Source organism: Heliangelus exortis, chromosome 2 (genome assembly GCF_036169615.1).
Source record: "Heliangelus exortis chromosome 2, bHelExo1.hap1, whole genome shotgun sequence".
Classification (NCBI taxonomy): domain Eukaryota; kingdom Metazoa; phylum Chordata; class Aves; order Apodiformes; family Trochilidae; genus Heliangelus; species Heliangelus exortis.
In genome coordinates, this window is record NC_092423.1 from 127,798,609 (window position 1) to 127,816,907 (window position 18,299).

General features: G+C 40.5%; 1 protein-coding gene across 4 annotated transcripts in view; it reads left to right on the top strand.

The window, feature by feature from the left end:
* Nucleotides 1-1,467: 1,467 nt before the first annotated feature.
* DPY19L4 (dpy-19 like 4) overlaps nt 1,468-18,299 on the top strand; it is a 33,728-nt gene continuing 16,896 nt past the window's right edge. For 2 of the 4 annotated variants that reach the window (XR_011724595.1, XM_071737968.1), the window contains exons 1-12: nt 1,468-1,783; nt 5,709-5,816; nt 6,758-6,882; nt 7,534-7,624; nt 9,403-9,524; nt 10,327-10,472; nt 12,248-12,371; nt 12,927-13,061; nt 13,478-13,609; nt 13,699-13,797; nt 14,979-15,052; nt 16,918-17,076. Coding sequence is in view for 3 of the 4 variants with exons in the window: in XM_071737968.1 (XP_071594069.1) it covers nt 1,486-1,783; nt 5,709-5,816; nt 6,758-6,882; nt 7,534-7,624; nt 9,403-9,524; nt 10,327-10,472; nt 12,248-12,371; nt 12,927-13,061; nt 13,478-13,609; nt 13,699-13,797; nt 14,979-15,052; nt 16,918-17,076 (1,613 nt within the window). In the remaining variant the exon portion in view is untranslated. Of the gene's footprint in view, nt 1,784-1,849; nt 2,003-5,708; nt 5,817-6,757; nt 6,883-7,533; nt 7,625-9,402; nt 9,525-10,326; nt 10,473-12,247; nt 12,372-12,926; nt 13,062-13,477; nt 13,610-13,698; nt 13,798-14,978; nt 15,053-16,917; nt 17,077-18,299 lie in introns of those variants that run through there. The other 2 variants (XM_071737969.1, XM_071737970.1) reach the window with 2 other exon arrangements.

Sequence of the window (18,299 nt, forward strand, 5' to 3'; positions counted from 1 at the left end):
CCTAATGTCCAGCCTACACCTACCCTGTTGCAGCTTGAAGCCATAGAAGTAGCTTACGTTGCCATAGCTGCACAATCAGGGGATTGTCATACTGCAACAAACTCAGCTCCATGTGTATAATCAGCTCAGCTTATTGTCATGGTCACAACTCAGAACTTTAATTACCAAAAATCCAAGCTGTTACTTCTTTGGGGTGAAAGATGTTCTTTCTTGCAGTCTCACTACCTGTAGATTGGTGCACACACTCCCCAAAAAGCCAAGGCAAGGCTTTGCAATAAACAGTGCAGGAAATGAGTGTTGCAGGCACATCATCTCACTCTTTGCATCTCTTCCTTGAACCCCTGTCTGTTGTTATTTCAAATATAAAGTACATAACTTCACTTTTAAGATCATTCCTCACCAGTCCTGTCCTCTTAATTTAGCTACGACCTCTAATTGCACCCATCAGAGAACAGAGCAGCTTGCTCAGCTCTCTTATTACTTTAAACACTTCTCCATGCTAACCTCTACACTCCAAAGGCATGCCCAGCTCACATTCTCAAAATTATCCCATTCCTCCAAATACTCCTTTTCCCAGGGTGCTGCCAATAACCACAATAATCATGAGGTGGCTGGTATGCTGAGGTGCCCACCCATTCCACTGCTCAAGGATGTTTTATCTTTTTCTTATGCTCTTTCACAGGCCCCTCTTTACCCAAATACAGCCCATTTCCCTAAAAGCACACTGTAACTTCATGGGGCATCCTTTTGTCCCACATTTCTACAGCCTCTGCTCTGATAGTTGTCATGCAAAAAGAAACCCAAAGCAAAGAGGCATCACGGTTCATAGAATCACAGAATGGTTTGGGTTGGAAAGGACCTTAAAGATCATCTAGTTCCAACCCTCTTGCATAGGCAGAGACACCAGGTTGCCCATGGCTCCATCCCTCCTGGCCTCCAACACTTCCAGGGAGGAGACATCTACAGCTTCCCTGGGCAACCTGTTCCAGTGTCTCACCACGCTCACACTAAAGGCTTTCTTTCTAATGTCTAACCTAAACCTACCCTCTTGCAGTTTAAAACCATTACTCCTTGTCCTTGTAAGATGCTCCTCCCCAGTTTTCCTGTAGTTGCAGCAGTGTTGAACCAACCACTTTTCTCACCAGGCCCCTGCAGGTGCCAAGAGTTTCGTGCATCGGCATCAAACCTGGGCTCTGCATAACGCTGCCCTGCTGAACTTGGCTGCTAAAAGTCCGCAGGGTTCTGCTAGGCCCAGACAGCGACGCTGCAGCCTCAGGCGGGTGCCAGGGGACAGATCTGCCCTCCCGGAGGGGGAGACTCTTTGCACAGGGGAGGTGGGGTGATGGAGATGTTCTGACTAAGGTCCCGCGACCTGGGCAGGCCCCTCTGAAGAGACACCGTTCCTCCAGCGCCGGGCTGGCAGGGGGGGAGCCGCACTCGGTATCCCGGTGATGTCAATTCGGAGGTCCCGGGGAGGGGCCCGGGATGAGGGGAACCCGGGTCCTGCCGCCCGCCTGCGCCCCGGTACGCCGCGACTGCGCTCCGACCTGCCCCCCTCGCTCTGCCACCACAGTTCCGCCGGAGAAGGCGCCCGACGGCGGAACGGCAGGAAGCGAGGGGCCGCTCCGCTCCGCTCGCCGTGTGATGCGAGAGCGCTCCCGCCCCCGGGGCCGACGAGAGGCGGGTGACGGCGGCAGGAGCGCGGGCGGGGCGGTGTCGCCCCGGAGGGAGCGGCGAGGGTCCCCGGCGGCGGGCGGCGGCCGCGAGCTGGAGATGGAGGAAGGTGAGGGGGGCGGCGGCGCGTGTGTCACCCTCATCCCCCTCCGCCGGCGAGGCCGCCTCAGCCCGACCCGCGGTACCGCCCGGGGCGGCCGCCGCTGCCTCAGCCCACGGAGCTGGGGACGGGGTGGTCGGGCGGGGTGGTCCCGGTCGGCGCCTTCCGTGCTGGGCCGGGGCCGCTTCCCCCCGGCGGAGGTCGGCGGTGTGGCCGCGGTTGTGTGAGGTGCGCGCCGGGGAGGCAGCGCAGGTACCGGGGCAGAACCCTGCCCGAGGGAGAGGGGTTCGGTCCGGCCTCGGCACTGCTGGTGCTGCCGCCGCAGCGGCCGGTGGCAGGGGCAGGCTCGGGCCGGACCGACCCCTCCTGGGCGGCCTCCACCCACAGCCCGGGGCAGGGAGGAAGCCGGGGGATGGGGGCCCAGAAACTTGGGGTCTGTTGCCTTCCTTCGCCTCTGTGCAGAGCACCCCGGGGCTGCTTCCCTGGGTGCCTCCGGGGCTGTGCTTTCTCCTTGGCATCTCTTCTGTTTCCTCGTTTGTGTATTTCAGTCTGCATCCTTTTCTCGTTTCACCTTTAGCACCCCCACACACACACACAATCATTTTTTCTTCTTGTGATAACCCCCTTTTGTGGGGACTAGGAGATGGCGTTTAGTTTTCTTAGGGAAATCTGCAGAAATATGACTGTAAGTAGGCACCCAGAGGAATGCAAGAGCAAAACAAGCATATGGACTGCTGTCCCATGGCATATTCCAACTCCTCAGCTCTTGGGATACTCTATGATCTGGTCCTGGCTTCAGTATTTTTTACTAGTCTTGGGCTACTTGTCCTCCACAAATGTGTCCATCTTCTCTTGAATCTATGTAAACTGTTTACAGAACATTCCTTGGGTAGGAGTTGTCTACATGAAGGTGATGTGAGGTGAACTGGTTCCTTTTAGCCTGACTCACTGGCTCTGTTTGATAACTTCTTGTTCCAGCATTTGAAAAGAAGGTGAATCATTGTTCTCTATTGAGCCTGTTGATACACTTCATCAGCTTGTAGAAATGTAGGCATTTTTCTGTTGGTCATTCTCATTTCCTTAACTTGTTTCCTTATGTGGGAGCCATTGTACACCTTTGATCATCCTTGTAGCCCTTCTCTGAATGTTTCCCAGCTCCAGGTTATCCTTCTCCAGATGAGAGGACAAAAATCACAGAGTGTGCTCAATGGGCAGGTGAAAAATGGATTAAAGTAGTGGCACACAGGAGTAAGGACTTCTGGTTTTTTGCAATAGATACGCAGAAATAAGTGTAATTCGGGTTGTCTGAACAAGATTTGAAAAAAGAATTCTACTGGGAACTTCAAAGCAACCTTGGATAAAAAATTGCCTGGTGGATAGAGTGGTACTAGAGGCTCTGTCATCAGTTCAGTACCCTAAATTATTTTTAGTTTTCATTTTGACTTTCATTTCACCACATTTAAAGAATCCATAAAGGTGGAAACAGCATATCTTTTTTATGTGAAGCAGCTACAAGTGCAACAGAAGTAGCATACATGGATCCCTCTTTGAAGAGGGAATCACAGAATCATTCTAGTTGGAAGACACCTTTAAGATCAAGTGCAGCCATTAGCCCGACTCTACCAAGTCCAGTGCTAAGCCATGTTACTCAGCATCACATTAAACACCTCCAGAGATGGTGATTCAGCCACCTCTCTGGGCAGCCTATTCCAGTGTTTAATAACCCTTTCAGTGAAAAAGTTTCTTCTAATATCTAATTTAAACGTCCCCTGGCACAACTTGAGACCATTTCTGTTGATCAGTCTTCTAAACCAAGGAGATCATTTGCTGACTAAGATACAGTCATTTCAGAATTAGAATTTTAAATTCTTTCCTTGGGAGTTTCCTGTTGCTCCTACTAACTAGGGCTTTATAAATAGTGTGTTTCACTTCTGATATGGCTCACTTTTCTGCTAGAAAACTTAAAGAAATGTGTTTTCTTCCAGTGTTCCCACTGATGTTGCTTTGGTCAGGACTCCCATAGCAAGGGCAGATAGTTGTCTTTCCAACCACATATCTGCCCATTCTGGTGATTCAGGGTTTTTTTCCCTCTCATTTTATTTTGTGTTGTAGAGGTGCTTTTCAACAGCAGTGCATTTGGTGTTTGCTTTGCTAATTAACTTCATGTACATGACATGAAGAGGTAACTGATGTATATTTCATTCTGGATTGACACGATAAATGTGATACTGAGCACCCTGAACCTTGTTTTGTTTATTGTCTTTTAAATTCTTGTTGAAGAAGGTAGACATTTTTGTTCATTCTGTGAAAAAATGTTATAATTGAGATCTTGTTTGACATTTATAAGTTGCCTTGAAAATCCCATTGAAACATGAATACAGATGTCCAGATACAGGCAGACACCACTTTAACAGTTTCCTTACATTACTATCTCCAGTTTTTAACTTTGAAATCTAATGGTTGGGATTTAAAATTAGATTGATTTAGACTTGAAGTGTAATGTACAACCAGAGTCATTAAAAGCTCTGTTGCAGGGTGTGGAGATTGACAGTTCCAGTTTGGCTTTATGAAAGAGCTGTGTTAAGTCCTGGGGAAATAGGCAGCTGCAGAATTTCAAGCAATGTTGGACAGTAGGTGAAATGGGAAAGCTGAAAATTCTGGAGTGGGAGTTACAGCTAAACCTTTTTCATGACACTTCTAAATCATAGAATCATAGAATCCTAGAGGTTGGAAGGGACCTCGAAAGATCATCTAGTCCAACCCCCCCTGCCAGAGCAGGGCCCCCTAGAGTACATCACATAGGAACGTGTCCAGGCGGGTTTTGAATGTCTCCAGTGAAGGAGACTCCACAACCCCCCTGGGCAGCCTGTTCCAGGGCTCCGTCACCCTTACAGTAAAAAAATTTTTTCTGATATTCAACTTGAACCTCCTATGCTCCAATTTACACCCATTACCCCTTGTCCTATCACTGGTCACCACTGAGAAAAGCCTAACTCCATCTCCCTGACACTCACCCCTTACATATTTGAAAACATTGATGAGGTCACCCCTCAGTCTCCTTTTCTCCAAACTAAAGAGACCCAGCTCCCTCAGCCTTTCCTCATAAGGGAGATGTTCCACTCCCTTGGTGCCATCTTTAATATAGTAATTATAACAGGCTTTTTTCCAGTTAGTCTTTTTGTACTGAGACTTGCACTCTGTGAATTTCTCTGGTTGCTTTTCTGACTGTAAAGTAAGTGGACCAGGCCTTAGAATTGCCATTATTTGTTACAAAAAACCTAACAGAAACAGAAGAAGCCCTGAAGGCATTTATGTGGCCTAATGGGATGTTTTTTTTATAAATCATAATTTAGACTTAGAATTCCTAAATCTGCTTAGTTCAGGTAAATCTGTCTGGAAAAAAGAAAAGTGATATTACAGTTACTTTATAAAATTTTTTTACCACATGAATAACTGGCATCTTAATTAAAAATAATGGACTAGCCCCATTTTTATACTTTGGTAATGTGCCCAATACAGTACTGTACTATAGCAGTGTATATATACCATATACTATACCAGGATGAGAGCAGAATGAAATTGGCATCACTGTTTCTCAGTGGCTGCATCAACTTTCCTGAACTACCTCTTTCCATCGTTTGTTTAGTGCATTCACCATGGAATAGATCAGTTGTCTTCCAGTTTAAGTTCCAGGTAATCCCACAGTATAGCCTCAGGAGAAAACTGTTGGATTTTCTAAGGAACAGGATAGGAATTGATTTCTTTATTTCTGTGTTGTTATTTTAGTTGCACTTCAGTCGAACCCTTTCTCAAATGCATCTTCAGTGAGGTTGAATGGGTAGCAGTAACTTGCTGTTACCTGCTGCTCTGTGGATTTCTCAGAGTGGTATTTTAGGTATTGTGTTGCTGTAACTTAAAAAAAAAATGTCTTCAGGGGCAGCAGACCTGCGACAGAGAAAGAAGCAACACTGCACAGAATCTGACAAAATGGCTCCAGAGGAAAGAAACAAAGAAATCTCAAAGCTGGGAAGATCGCCAAAATGTAAGCTACAGAATTTTTAGCCAACTTCTGATTTTTTTTTCCATCGGTTTCTTACATTTTATGGGAAGATATTTGTAGTCTAGTAATTTATAACAGACTTGTCTTGAATTAGTTTTTTTTAATGTTTCAAGGAAAAAGGAGCTAGCATGGTAGTATTCTTAGCTAATGGTATTTTATGTATTGCAGAGAAAAGTGGTAGTCCTGGATTGTTTCAGGTTGGGGGTGGGGCAGGCAGAGGGGTTGAGAATCTTGCTGTTGTTAGTATTTGAATACAAATAAATATTTTATTGTGCCTGGAATGATCTTTCAGCCGACAAGCTGGAAGGCATGAATTAATGTTGCTGAAACAATAGCAGCCCAAACGTCCTTACAGCTTTTCAAGAAGCAGAACTAAAATCGGGTGTAATTTTAGGCAACTGTTCGTCGAGCTACCAGAAACTTTTATGTTAAAACTTGAGGGAACTACAGGTGAAGTGGACACTCATTGAATGAGTTTGTTAAAATTCAGATTACTTCCTTCCTCTTGTATTAGAAAACAGAACGGAGAATAAATACAGTATCCCAGTATGGATGTTAGATGTGGTATTGTCACCTCAGTTCTGTTAATTTGTTAGAGAAGTTTTTGGTGTTTTGTGTAAAATCTAGGATCCACTCTGTTTATTGGAAAGACACGTTTTCTTCTTGGAATTAGTTTGAAAATTAAGCTTAGCAGAATGGTGAGAAATTTTCAGTGCAGTGTGTGAGTATTTTAGCTGAGAGTCCTGTGAAGCAGTGGTAACAGCTGGAGAAGAAAACTCTGCAGGAGAGGAGTAACAGGCTGGTTCTTGGTGTGTCTGTGCTGGTAATGCTGATGCCAGTAAGTTTATTTGCTGTTCAGAAATGTGTCATATTTAGGGTATATTCTTTATTTCTAAGTCCATAATTTCACTGTCCCTTTTCAGATTTGTTAATTCAGCGTTTTGCAAAGCTTTTCTTCGGCTGCCTCGCAGCAGTCACGAGTGGAATGATGTATGCTGTGTACCTCTCAACATATCATGAACGGAAATTCTGGTTTTCCAGCAGGCAGGTAAAGAAAAAAGTTAACTACTGAAACAAAAGCCAAATTGTGTCCTTGAAATCAAAGCTGATCCATGTCAGGTTGGAACTACTTGCTTGCAGAATTCTGTGTCATTCTATTCAGGCCTCTTACACAGTCTCCTCTTTCTTTCTTTTTTGTCTTTTTATCTCTCTGCATTTCTTTCTCTCTGTGTTTCTTTCTTTCTGTATTTCTACTAACCACAGCTTTTGTATGTTTTTTCATGCCATCATTTATCATTGAAATAAGTTTCTAAAATTTGGAGAAAAAAAGTGAAGCATGCTGGGATTGCATAAGCTAAACAACTGGAATGTATGGGTTGCAGAGTTTTTTAAGAACTGAATTATTTAGTGAAGTATGGAAATTTGAAATTTGTAATTGTGAATGTGGAAGGATCCTGTAGATTTTGTGCTAACTTACAATGAGGGTTTAAGTTGCTTTGATTTCAAGCATGTTTGTTAAGTTATAGAGAGCATTATATATACCTGATGGAGGTACTGTGAAGATTAATTTCTGGAATACTTTGAAGTTGTACAGTGGAGTCATAACCACGAGCTGTATCACAAAACTAGTTAATCTGAAATATGTAGTCTTCTATGGCAAGGGATTCCAGGGGGTGAATATTTTTTTTTTTTTTCCTAGGAACTTGAACGAGAAATTACATTTCAGGGTGACAGCGCCATTTATTACTCATTCTATAAAGAACTGCTAAAGGCTCCTTCCTTTGAAAGAGGTACAAACCCTGTTTGTTTTATTAACCTTGAAAAATCCTCTTCCTTCTGGAGACAGTAAAAACTTCATACCAGAGAGACTGATTTTATACATTTATATATCAATCAGATTAATTAAAAACTATGTGCTGCCCTAACTTTTCAGCGCCTTGTAAAAGAGAAGAATATTTAAGTATCCTCTTAAGTATCCAATCCAGCAGATTGCCCTTTAATCATTCCTCTGGAACAGGATTTATATTGTTCTCATATTGCCCCATATAGAAGTTGTTGTTGGGTTTGCCTGTGCTAGATAGTGAATTTCCTGCAATGTAACCATACTTGATGTTTAATTTAGGAATTAGGAATGGAATTTACTGTGTTCTGTCTTCTGTCACAAGATGGTACAGATTCTATTAAGAGCTGATATGCTCAATCCTGTCCTTGCCAGAATTTTCTACTCCTGTGAGCTATGATGAATAGATGTTGATGAGCACTGTGTGATGGGGGCAGAAACCAACAGGAAGGAGAGCAAACTGTGTGGCAATGATCTCTCTTCCCTTCCCACTCCTGCTCTGGAGCTCACTGACCCTAGGACCCTTAAGCAGCAGAAAACTAAAGGAATGAAAAGAAGATGGAACACTTCCACGCTAGTTTAGTGAGTTCAGAAGGGCACCTGGGCCAGCGTGGGGAAAACGTGAGAATTCTGGGAGAGAAGAGGGAGTAAACAGCCATGTCTCATAGCAGTCAGCCATTGTGTTAGTCCAGTCCCCTCATGAAACCTCATCCAAAGACAGTTAAACCTTGTAGCTATAGTTTCATTGGTTGAACAGTTTGCCAGCTGGTACATAGTGCATCAGCAATATATAATATCTTGAGGAACTGAGTGTACCAGTTATCTGTGGGGAGAATACCCATGCTGTGGATGGACAGACTGCCTCAATCAGGCATGCTGCCTCTGCTCACAGGTAGACAGACTCATCTGTCCACTAGGTATTATGGAGGTACTTGGTTTCCAAAGGTGTGATGTAGCTGTGCTGAACCCAGTTACAAGTCCTGCAAGAGCTGGTCTGGTCTGCAGAGAACCAGCTGCAGACCACACACCAAGATATGCTCAGAGCTGGAAACAGTTAGGTGGTTGGCTTTTGCATTGTTTTGGGATTTTTGTTCTTTTTTTTTCCCCCTGCTGTAATTCGGGTTTATTTTTCCTCTTCTCTCTATTGTCTAAAATAATGACAAATGTTTAATTATATTATCTCTGAATTATGTATCCTTCAAGTATGCCAGTTTCAATTTAATCTCAATCCCATACAAAGGCATAAGAACCACAGTCTGTGATTTTTAGAAGTCTCAGAAACCCAGGGCTGAGGTAGGGTGATAAGGCCATCAAATCAGACCTGTTTGTGGAGACAGGTTTAACACACCCTGCGGATCCCTGTTAGATCTTTGTATCACTTCCAAAGAACCTTCTGTGAAGGTGGTCTGTAGATAGCTGGTTCCAGGGCTGAAGCAGTATGTTACTGAAAAGACTGCACTTCAGCTGGTTAGTTTGGGACCTTCTGTTTAAAGACTACATAAAAAAATGGTAATACTTTGTTGTTAAATCAGTAGGGTGCAGTGGGATCTGGCGGAGAAGTTTCTCCTTCCTTTAAAATTAGGAGTGGTGAATCCATTGGTAGCTTTAGTGATCAAATATTCCTACCTTTGAGTACCCTGTCACCTCTTTTAAGGACAACAGTAATAAGTGATTCTAAGACATATTTATGTATGTATGTATGTATTTATTTATTTATTTTGTCTATAGGTGTTTATGAGTTGACACACAATAATAAGACAGTATCACTGAAGACAATAAATGCAGTCCAGCAAATGACTTTGTATCCAGAGCTGATTGCCAGTGTCCTATATCAAGCATCTGGTAGTGAAGTATGTGCATTTCTCCTACTTTCTCAGCTTTTGTTATGGTTGGGTATGTGTCTGTGTATGAGACTTTCTATGTTGTATAGAATAAATACTTGCCATTCTTGTTGGAAGAATTGAGCTAAATCTGTCGCAAGGTTCATGCCATCAATTCTGATCCTTTTTTGGGTGTTTATTTGCATTAAACCTTTTTGTCCATTATTCTTTACTTCCACAAATGCCTTGGAAATGTGGAGAGTATCTGTGCTGCCCATTAAAAACAGGAAAGTTAGCTCATTCAGACTACAGAAGTCAGCTGTAGTGGTACCTGTCTCTAATCATTCCTGAATAAATAAATGGGAAAAACCACTTTTGTAGATAAACCTTTTGTCTTTCTGCTCTAGTGGGGTTTGTTCAGCTTTACATGGCATTCTTGTGTCTTCACTTATTTATCTTTCTTTTTATTATTATTTGTTTATTTTATATGTGCTTCTCTGTATTTGGAACATTTTTTTTCCGTATTCTGTGAACTTTATATCTCACTGCTGCACAGATTTATTAAACCTGACACGTATAATATTCATTCTAAAGCAAATACAAAAATCACGGCACTAGAAAACTGAATTCTGAAATGTGCTCTTAATTCAAACTGCTTTGTTCTAAGCCCAAAATAAAAGCATGTTCAATACTTTCCTAGAACAGGGGCCTCCTCTTACCTGTTTGTAAAGCACCTAGCACACTGTTAGCAGTATGCAAATAGTACATAGTAATCATTTCCAGCTTCAGCTCAGTTGCCGCTATGTCTCTTCGTTTTTATTTGTAATTTCAGGAAGTTATTGAGCCAGTGTATTTCTACATTGGTATAGTTTTTGGACTGCAGGGAATTTATGTGACTGCATTGTTTGTAACCAGTTGGGTTATGAGTGGGACTTGGCTGGCAGGAATGCTGACTGTAGCATGGTTCATTATTAACAGGTAAGAAAAACATCTTTATACAATCTAGTTTGTCAATAAGGCACTTTAAAATATTAGAGCAGATTGAAATGCTTTCTATTAAACTTTGTGTTCTCATTGTGAGAGCAAGCTCTTATGCTAAGTAAAATACATCTCCTAGATGCACTGATTCTCATGATGCTTTTATTAATGGAAAGGCCTCCTGTTGTCCAAACCATCCACTCTGCCAGTTGGATGGCAGACACACACACATTGGTTTGGTATGTGTGTGTTAATACAGGAGTATTCTCATACAGTTCCATTTTGCAGGAACATTCCTCAGAAGGTTTTGGTTTTGTGCTGGTGAAGGATGAAAACAAATTTCTGAAGTTTCTGTAAAACACAATTGCTGTCTGTGGGCTCTAAATACTGTGGTGGTTGTTCCATTGCCTAAAATGAAACAACAAAGGGCATTTTTCTTGTAAAGAGTCTCTTATTATTTTTTGTAACTTTGGTTTTTGTAGTGGGTTTTTGTGTAAAGAAGAATCTTCTTAGATGATTCTGTTAATAAGATTTTTAAATTTAAAAACGTATCACTTGCAAGGAAATGTCCCTTCCCTTTATGAAGCACTGCACTAAGAGGGAGCCTTATTTGGGCTGTGAGAACTTGTGTTCAGGTTCCTGGTTTGTTACCAAATAGCTCTGGGGCTTTCTGTGAACTTGAGAGCACTTGAAAGAAAAAGAATATTGAAGGAGCAAAATGTTAGAAATACACATTTAAAGGTGAACTGTTGGGAAGCAACTTTTAGAAGTGTAAAGTCATCATGATCAAATCTGTGATTATTAATGAGTAGCACTGTTCATCAAGCTGGTGTGAACAGTGGAAAGTGGGAAAAATGGTGAATAAATCTGTATTTTTTCCAACAGCAAAAAAGATTAAACAGTGTTAACAAATTGAAAGGTCCAGTATTTAAAAAGCTCCAGATATGCCTCTGCAAGAGGCTTCAGAGGTAAAAATGAAAGGTGACACTTTCAAATACCTAAATGATAAAGGAGCTTGAGACTCCTTTTTAAAAGCATAGTAGACACAAAGAAGACTGTGTCCCTCTGAAACTGTTGCCTTTGATCACATTTGAGAGTGTGACTCGTGCTTCTAAGTCACTTTAGAACTTTTTAAAACTTTCTCCTACAGCTCTAATTGTGCAGATATTGTCAAGTCATTCCATGAGAAGATGCTACTGTTTTGGCTTGTGCTTCCCATCCAGCTTTAATCTCTTGTTCTGCTGGGGAAAATTTTCCCTGTAGACAGAGTATCTGCTGGTGCTGGTGCTATGAGGGAGCACTATGGATTCTGAGCATGTTGTTAGGCTCTGTTAGGCTAGCAGGTTAGGCTTACTCAGCCTAAATCACTCATTTAAAACATATTGTCTGACAAGTGAAAGGAGTCTTTTCTCTTAGCACAGCTTGTGGCCAAAGAGGGCTCTGTTCTCCCAGTGCAGGTGAGCAGAAGCACCATGTGATGCATCTGGCTCACAAAGTTCTGTGGGGGGCTGGAGGCTGCTGCATTTTGGCTTCAGTCCTATAAATGCCAGCTAGGGAGGAGATCTGCTGAATAAACAAGTAAAGATTGGACCTTCTATGCTTATATTAAATTTGTGACCTGTATCAGCAGCGAAATTGTGTCAGTGTTACTTAATACCTTAAACAGGATTAGTTTGATTGGAAGGCCTCACAGATAACTAGAAGTGACATTTAGGTTTTCCTTGGTGTTTCCTTCCACAAATCTGATAATTTTGTTTGTCTGTACTTTATTCTAGGACAGATACAACAAGAATTGATTACTCCATACCATCAAGAGAAAACTGGGCTTTGCCATATTTTGCATGTCAAGTAGCAGCTCTCACAGGCTACTTAAAAAAAAACCTAAATTGTTCTGCTGAGGTAAAGCAAAAAATAACTTGTTAATAAAGTAATGCAGGTAGAACTGTGCTCTAGAGTAGCTGCCTTTGTCACTATTGCCCCACTAGGCAGAAAACAGTAGATGTTTTGTTTGTTCTTTTTTGAATCAGCCACTAGGATTTCACCTGGGCATGTGCAGTTTTTGCTAAGCCTCTTGTGCCCTGCCCTGTTATGCCCCCATGAGGCTTCAGAGAGAACAGTGTCTTAATGAGCTGTATGCTGTCTCTGTAAAATAAACCGATGCTGACTTTTCCCACTGTGTTAACTATTTTGTTGTTCTTCCTGTTGCTTGAAGATGGTCGTAATCTCCTTTCCCTGCTTTCTGTAAGAGATGGCTTTAAATGTTTTCGAATGTTTCAGTAATCACTTTCTTCCATCTGAGAACATGTTAAAATATTTCTAAAGTAAAAATTTTAATTATTTCCTAAAATAGTTAATTTACCTAGTTTCTGTTTTAATGATCTCTGAGTTCCATAGTGACAGAGATGCTTAAGTATGAAATTAATGCTGTTTTCTGCTTTTCTTTTTTTTCCCTAGAAGTTTTGTTACCTTTTGGTGAGTGCTTCAACATATACCTTCATGATGATGTGGGAATACAGTCATTATCTCCTGTTTGTCCAGGCTGTTTCTCTTTTTCTGCTAGACAGCTTTGCTCTGGCACAGACAGAGAAGGTATTAGAACTCTTTAACTGCATGAAAGTTGGGGACATAAATGCAGCCTCAGAGGTGGCTGCTCAGGGTGCATGCTGAGTCTATCAGCTTGGGTCCAAGTCGTGTCCATTGGAGGGATGGGGAGGCCTTGTAACATACTTATTCTTTTGGCACTTGTACAGAATTCTTGTAAAGTTATTGTGCACTAGTTACTGAGGCTGAGCAGGGCCATTTTGATGTGAATTAGAGCCAAGCAGTAGCCTACTAGATTCACGGGATCCAATAATCCCCTGATGAGCAGAGGGATGGAATGGGATATCTACTGCTCTAAAAAGCAACACATGTATCTACAGTAATTTTATTTTATTGTGTTTTGTTTTATTTATTTATTTTATTTTATTCGTTTTGTTTTATTTATTTATTTATTTATTCAACAGGTGCATGAAGTATACAAAATATACTTGTTTTCTCTCTTCGTGGGGTACCTTTTGCAGTTTGAAAATTCAGCCTTACTAGTGTCACCATTACTGAGCCTTGTAGCAGCTTTAATGCTTTCCAGATGCCTTCAGGTAACTAAACTCTCTTTTAACTCCAAGTATAGTTTTAATTATTTGAACTGAGCTCCAAATTACATGGTATTCTTAAATTATATTCGCAGATTAATATGAAAAAAGACACATTTATGTCAAGATTGCTGAAAATAATGTACATTTATTTGGTACTTACAATAACGGTGACACTAAACTTCTTACTGAAGGTAAGTTTCCTATATAAAGTGATTTTAATTTTCAAAATCCAAATGGAAAGTTGAAGATATAACTGAAAAATCTTTTGTAGTGTTGCTTTTCTTACTGATCTGAGAGTTAATAGCTTAATTCATAGCAAATTGAAGTACTTTTTACTACTTTCTTGTGGAATAATTTTGTATTTATGTAAAAAGTCTAACAGCTTGTTTTTGTTGGGTTTTGGTCTTCTGAGTTGAGTCTGGAGCATAAAGAAATAATCTTTAAATCACATATTAGCTGTTTCATAAATTTGTTTTTTTGTGGTTACTTGGATGGCTTCTGCAAACTGCTGTGAATATTAAAATGATATTCTTATGCATGGAAAAGACCTAGTGGCCAGAAACAGGTGTGAGTTGTCTCAGGGTAGACGTTAATTTTCAACTAAATTTCTACTAGAACATGGGAAAGGAAACCTTCACTTAAAGTAGGAGATTGCACAGTGGGATTTAACGTGGTTGTCTGTCTGTTAGAAACTCCCTCATGCTGGCTCTAGCCTTTTACATAACTTATTCTGCTTTTTCTCTGTGTCTCAAACGCACTCTGGTTGTTTTAATTAACAGTATCAACTTAGAAAAACCTACTGAACCCTAAAATTTTTGAGAAGATGCTCAGAATTTGTTTTCTTGTGCCATTCAGCTTGGCTAGCCTTGCTGTGTCTCTGGGAAAATAAAACCTAACTTTGAATAAAACAAGTAAAATTACATAAACAGTACTCAGAATTTTTTGGCTGCTCAAGCAATTTATTTGAAGATTAAAAATGCTCATAACTTTTGCTAGGCTGCAGTCCTATTGTTTAGTGGAGTCAAACACAATGTTCTTTGGCTTGCTTGGCGGGTAAGTTAGTCCTTTTTTCATGCTCCTTTTTACACAGCTCAGTAGTCTTTTGACAGCTTTTCACTTGCCTTCCTGTTGGAGTACATGAATGAAATTAAGGGAATCATATTCTCAAAGAAACTCAAAGATAGATTTGATTAAGTGAAGGTTTAGAATCCTGTACCACTACCTTAATTGGCACAATTAATCAAATTTCTTAGTCTTAACTAAATCTTGAATAGTTGATTGGTGCCTGCCATTTTGTAATTTGAATGAAGTGACTACTTGAAAGCTGCTTCCAGCACTTGATAAGATTTTTCTCTGCTAAATTAATTTTCAGATGTTTGTTCCTCATAAAGAAAATGAGCATTTATTGAAGTTCATTGAAGTAAAACTTGGCTTAAACACAACTAAGTAAGTTTTTAAGTCTTTACACCTTCTAAAATATCCAAGCTTCTGAACTGCTCCAAAATGTAGAATTTCTGTGGCTTGTGAGAATTTTATAGAGGAGCTAGGGAAACAGTTTCTATTTGTCACCCGGTTTAAGATTGAATTGAAAAAAGGTGAATATACAGAATTTACTTAGGATTTTGAGGTTTCTAAAGCACTTCAATATTTTTCATGTCTTGGGATGAAAGCATTTCATAGATTTTTGTTTTCTTTTGATGTTGAAGAGCAAAAACTTTCTGTACCCTGTCTCTGGTGTTTCTAATAAGTCTTGAAAGCAAAGATAATAAGGTAAAGGTGGTGGTACAAACTTTTTATAGCCTGAAGAAAAAGAGCTCAGAAGAGTCATGAACTATGAATACTATCTCAGAATAGAGCTGGGTTGTGGGGTTTTATTTTTAGTTTTGTAAGAGTAAAAACCCCCACCCCCCAAAAAACAAGCCAAACCAAAACAACAACAAACCAAAACAAAACCCTGGCAAAACTAACCTGTATGTTTTGGAGGAAATTAGAACAATGGACAACTTGAAAGACAGAGGGAATAGTTATGATTCTAAGAACACTGTTTGCATCTGTAAAAGAGATGAATGTTGATCTAGAAGAAGACATCATGGATACAGATTTTCTGAAAAACTTCAAATGGATTATTGATAAGGACTGAGAGATCCCCTGGACTCACACCAACACTTGCAGTTCTCTGCAGGGATTATGGCTCTTTCCTGGGAAATGCATCTCTTACAAAACTACTTCACAGCCTTTCAGAGAAAGAAGTGGAAAATGACATCACACATAATTGAAATGGTTTGAGAATTTTTGGAAGACAAGATGCAGTGACGCTGACACAGATGCATTGTTTTAACACACATACCTGCCCTTTTTAAAGTGTTTTGCAAGAAAAGCCTCTGTCCAGCCTCTGTCAGGATTTCAGTTTATTCACCTACCAGGTATTCTGGATTTTATTTTTTTCTCCTGGGACTTGCTACATGTTACTTTCCTGTCTGTCAAATTCTCCAGTGAAGCCAGTGAAAGAGACAAACTGGATGCAACTACACCTAGGAAATTGTAGCTCTAGGTTGGAATTACAGTTTGCAGTGCAAGAGCTTCAAGATGTGTCTTTTAAAGCCAATTTGGACATGCCCAGCTGTCAGTCTTTAAACTGATATTGTCTATTTGAAAGTGGTTCAAGTTGTTCAGTCTTCCCTCCACAGAAAAGAGGGAGGAAAATGAAACAAAATAAGACAAGAATGCATTCATGGCATCACATACTGCACCGATTCCAGCTGAGAATACACACAGATAGAGCCTCTTGGTAGAGTACATAATCTTTCTGCTCATTAATTGAGAAAGGAGAATGATCAAGTGGGTTTGGCTACAGAACTAGAATTTCAGCATTAAGAATTCTGTTCTTGGCAGTGCCTTGTGCTTGTTTGTGATCTCAGATGACCACTTTCCCTTCTTCATCCCCCCCTTTTGGAATGAGGACAAGCATACCTTCTCAAATCAATATCTCCAAAATCTTAATCCCTTATAACAATGAAGTGCTTTGTGGTCCCCCATAATGGAGTTATATGGGAGGCTGGGTTTTTGTGGTATAAAAGAGTTGGAGTCTGGTCTCTTCAGACTGCAGATTCTTTTTTAGAGGACAAGCTTTGATAATAGAAAGAGTACCTGCAAAGCGCTTTCAAATGATAAAAAGATAACTTTTCAAAGAATAATTTCAAATAGTTTCCTATGACATGAATAGGTTAAACTGTTTCTGGTTGTGTGCTGGGTTTTTTTTCTAATCTTTGTGGTATTTGATTGTTTTTAATGGGATGTTTTTGCCTTACTAGGAATTTTACAATGAATTGGCTCCTTTGTCAAGAATCTCTTCAGGCACCCTCCCAAGACTTTTTTTTGCGACTAACACAGTCATCACTGTTGCCTTTCTATATTTTAGTATTAATTATCTGCCTTTTTTCTGTAACTCAGGTCATTTTTAGGAGAATTTGGTAAGTAGCATATTTATACTGAAAAATAGAAAGTTAAAAATAAGAGGTTCGTGGATGTCAGAGTGAATGATCATGTTTGTTGCTCCAAAGTGTGTTGCCCCATTGACCTGCCAAGGTGGGAGCACTAGAGGAAAGGCCCACCAGCAGCTCCTGAAGAAAGTCCTTTAGTGACTGGCTTCTTGAGCAGCCCTCCAGTTCAGGCAGGGAGTTGTCATTGTTTTTTTTCCCTGTGGGTGCAATTCCTGCAGAGGTCTGGCTATTGTTTTGTGATATTTTTACACCTTTTCTCAGTGGTAGGGAAAAAGATATACTGACTGTTTTCCCCTTCCAACAGCAGTTACCAGATTGTTGTTAGAGGATTTTTTTCTCTGTTTTGGGTTTGGTTTTGTGTTTGTTTTTTTTTCCTTCTCAAACGTACATGAAGGATGAGATGGGTGGAGCTGAGAGGATTTGAGATTTCTAATGCTTCACTGAGGTTTGTTTGTTTGTTTTGTTTTTTAAACTCTTGCTTACTGTGATAAGGTCTATCAGCCTTTCCTGCTCAGAACAGAGCTGAAGTAAAACTGACTCAATTATTTTTAGTTTCACACTGATTCACAGTTCCCTTGAGACAAGGGGTAGTGGAGCTGACTGTTTACAGAGTAAAAATAGCAACACTGTAGATCCTGGCAGAACTTGTCTTGGAAACTCAATGGCTAGGAAATTATCTCTCCCTGGTAGAAGATGAATGGTGTAATTGCTCAGGTATTAGGGCAGATTTCTCACTTGTCTGTTGCAGAAATCAATAGATTTTGCCAAGGACCAAGACTAATAGATGAAGATTGTACTGCTGTAAATGGAAATGCTTGACAGGTTGGATGTGTGATAGTATTTTCAAAACAATGAAACAAACTTCTAATCTTTTGCTCGTGGTAGAAATAGCTATTTACTACTTTGTAATCAGCAGTAACACCAGTACATCCAACAGCTTTTTCTAGAAAAGCTTAAAATAAACCTTCTCTTATTTAATTTTGAAACACTTGGTAGTTTCATATATTTTTCCATCTTACATGGGGAAGCTTATTATAGAATTGTAATCTGAAATCACATCGTGGTAGAGTAATTGTTATCTGTTGTGTGCCTTGCTATCTTGTTTGTAGAAAAATGTGTTGTAAGATGCTGGTTATGACTTTTTTACACATATAGTGCTAGAACTTATAATAATGTTACAAAAAACTGGTTTT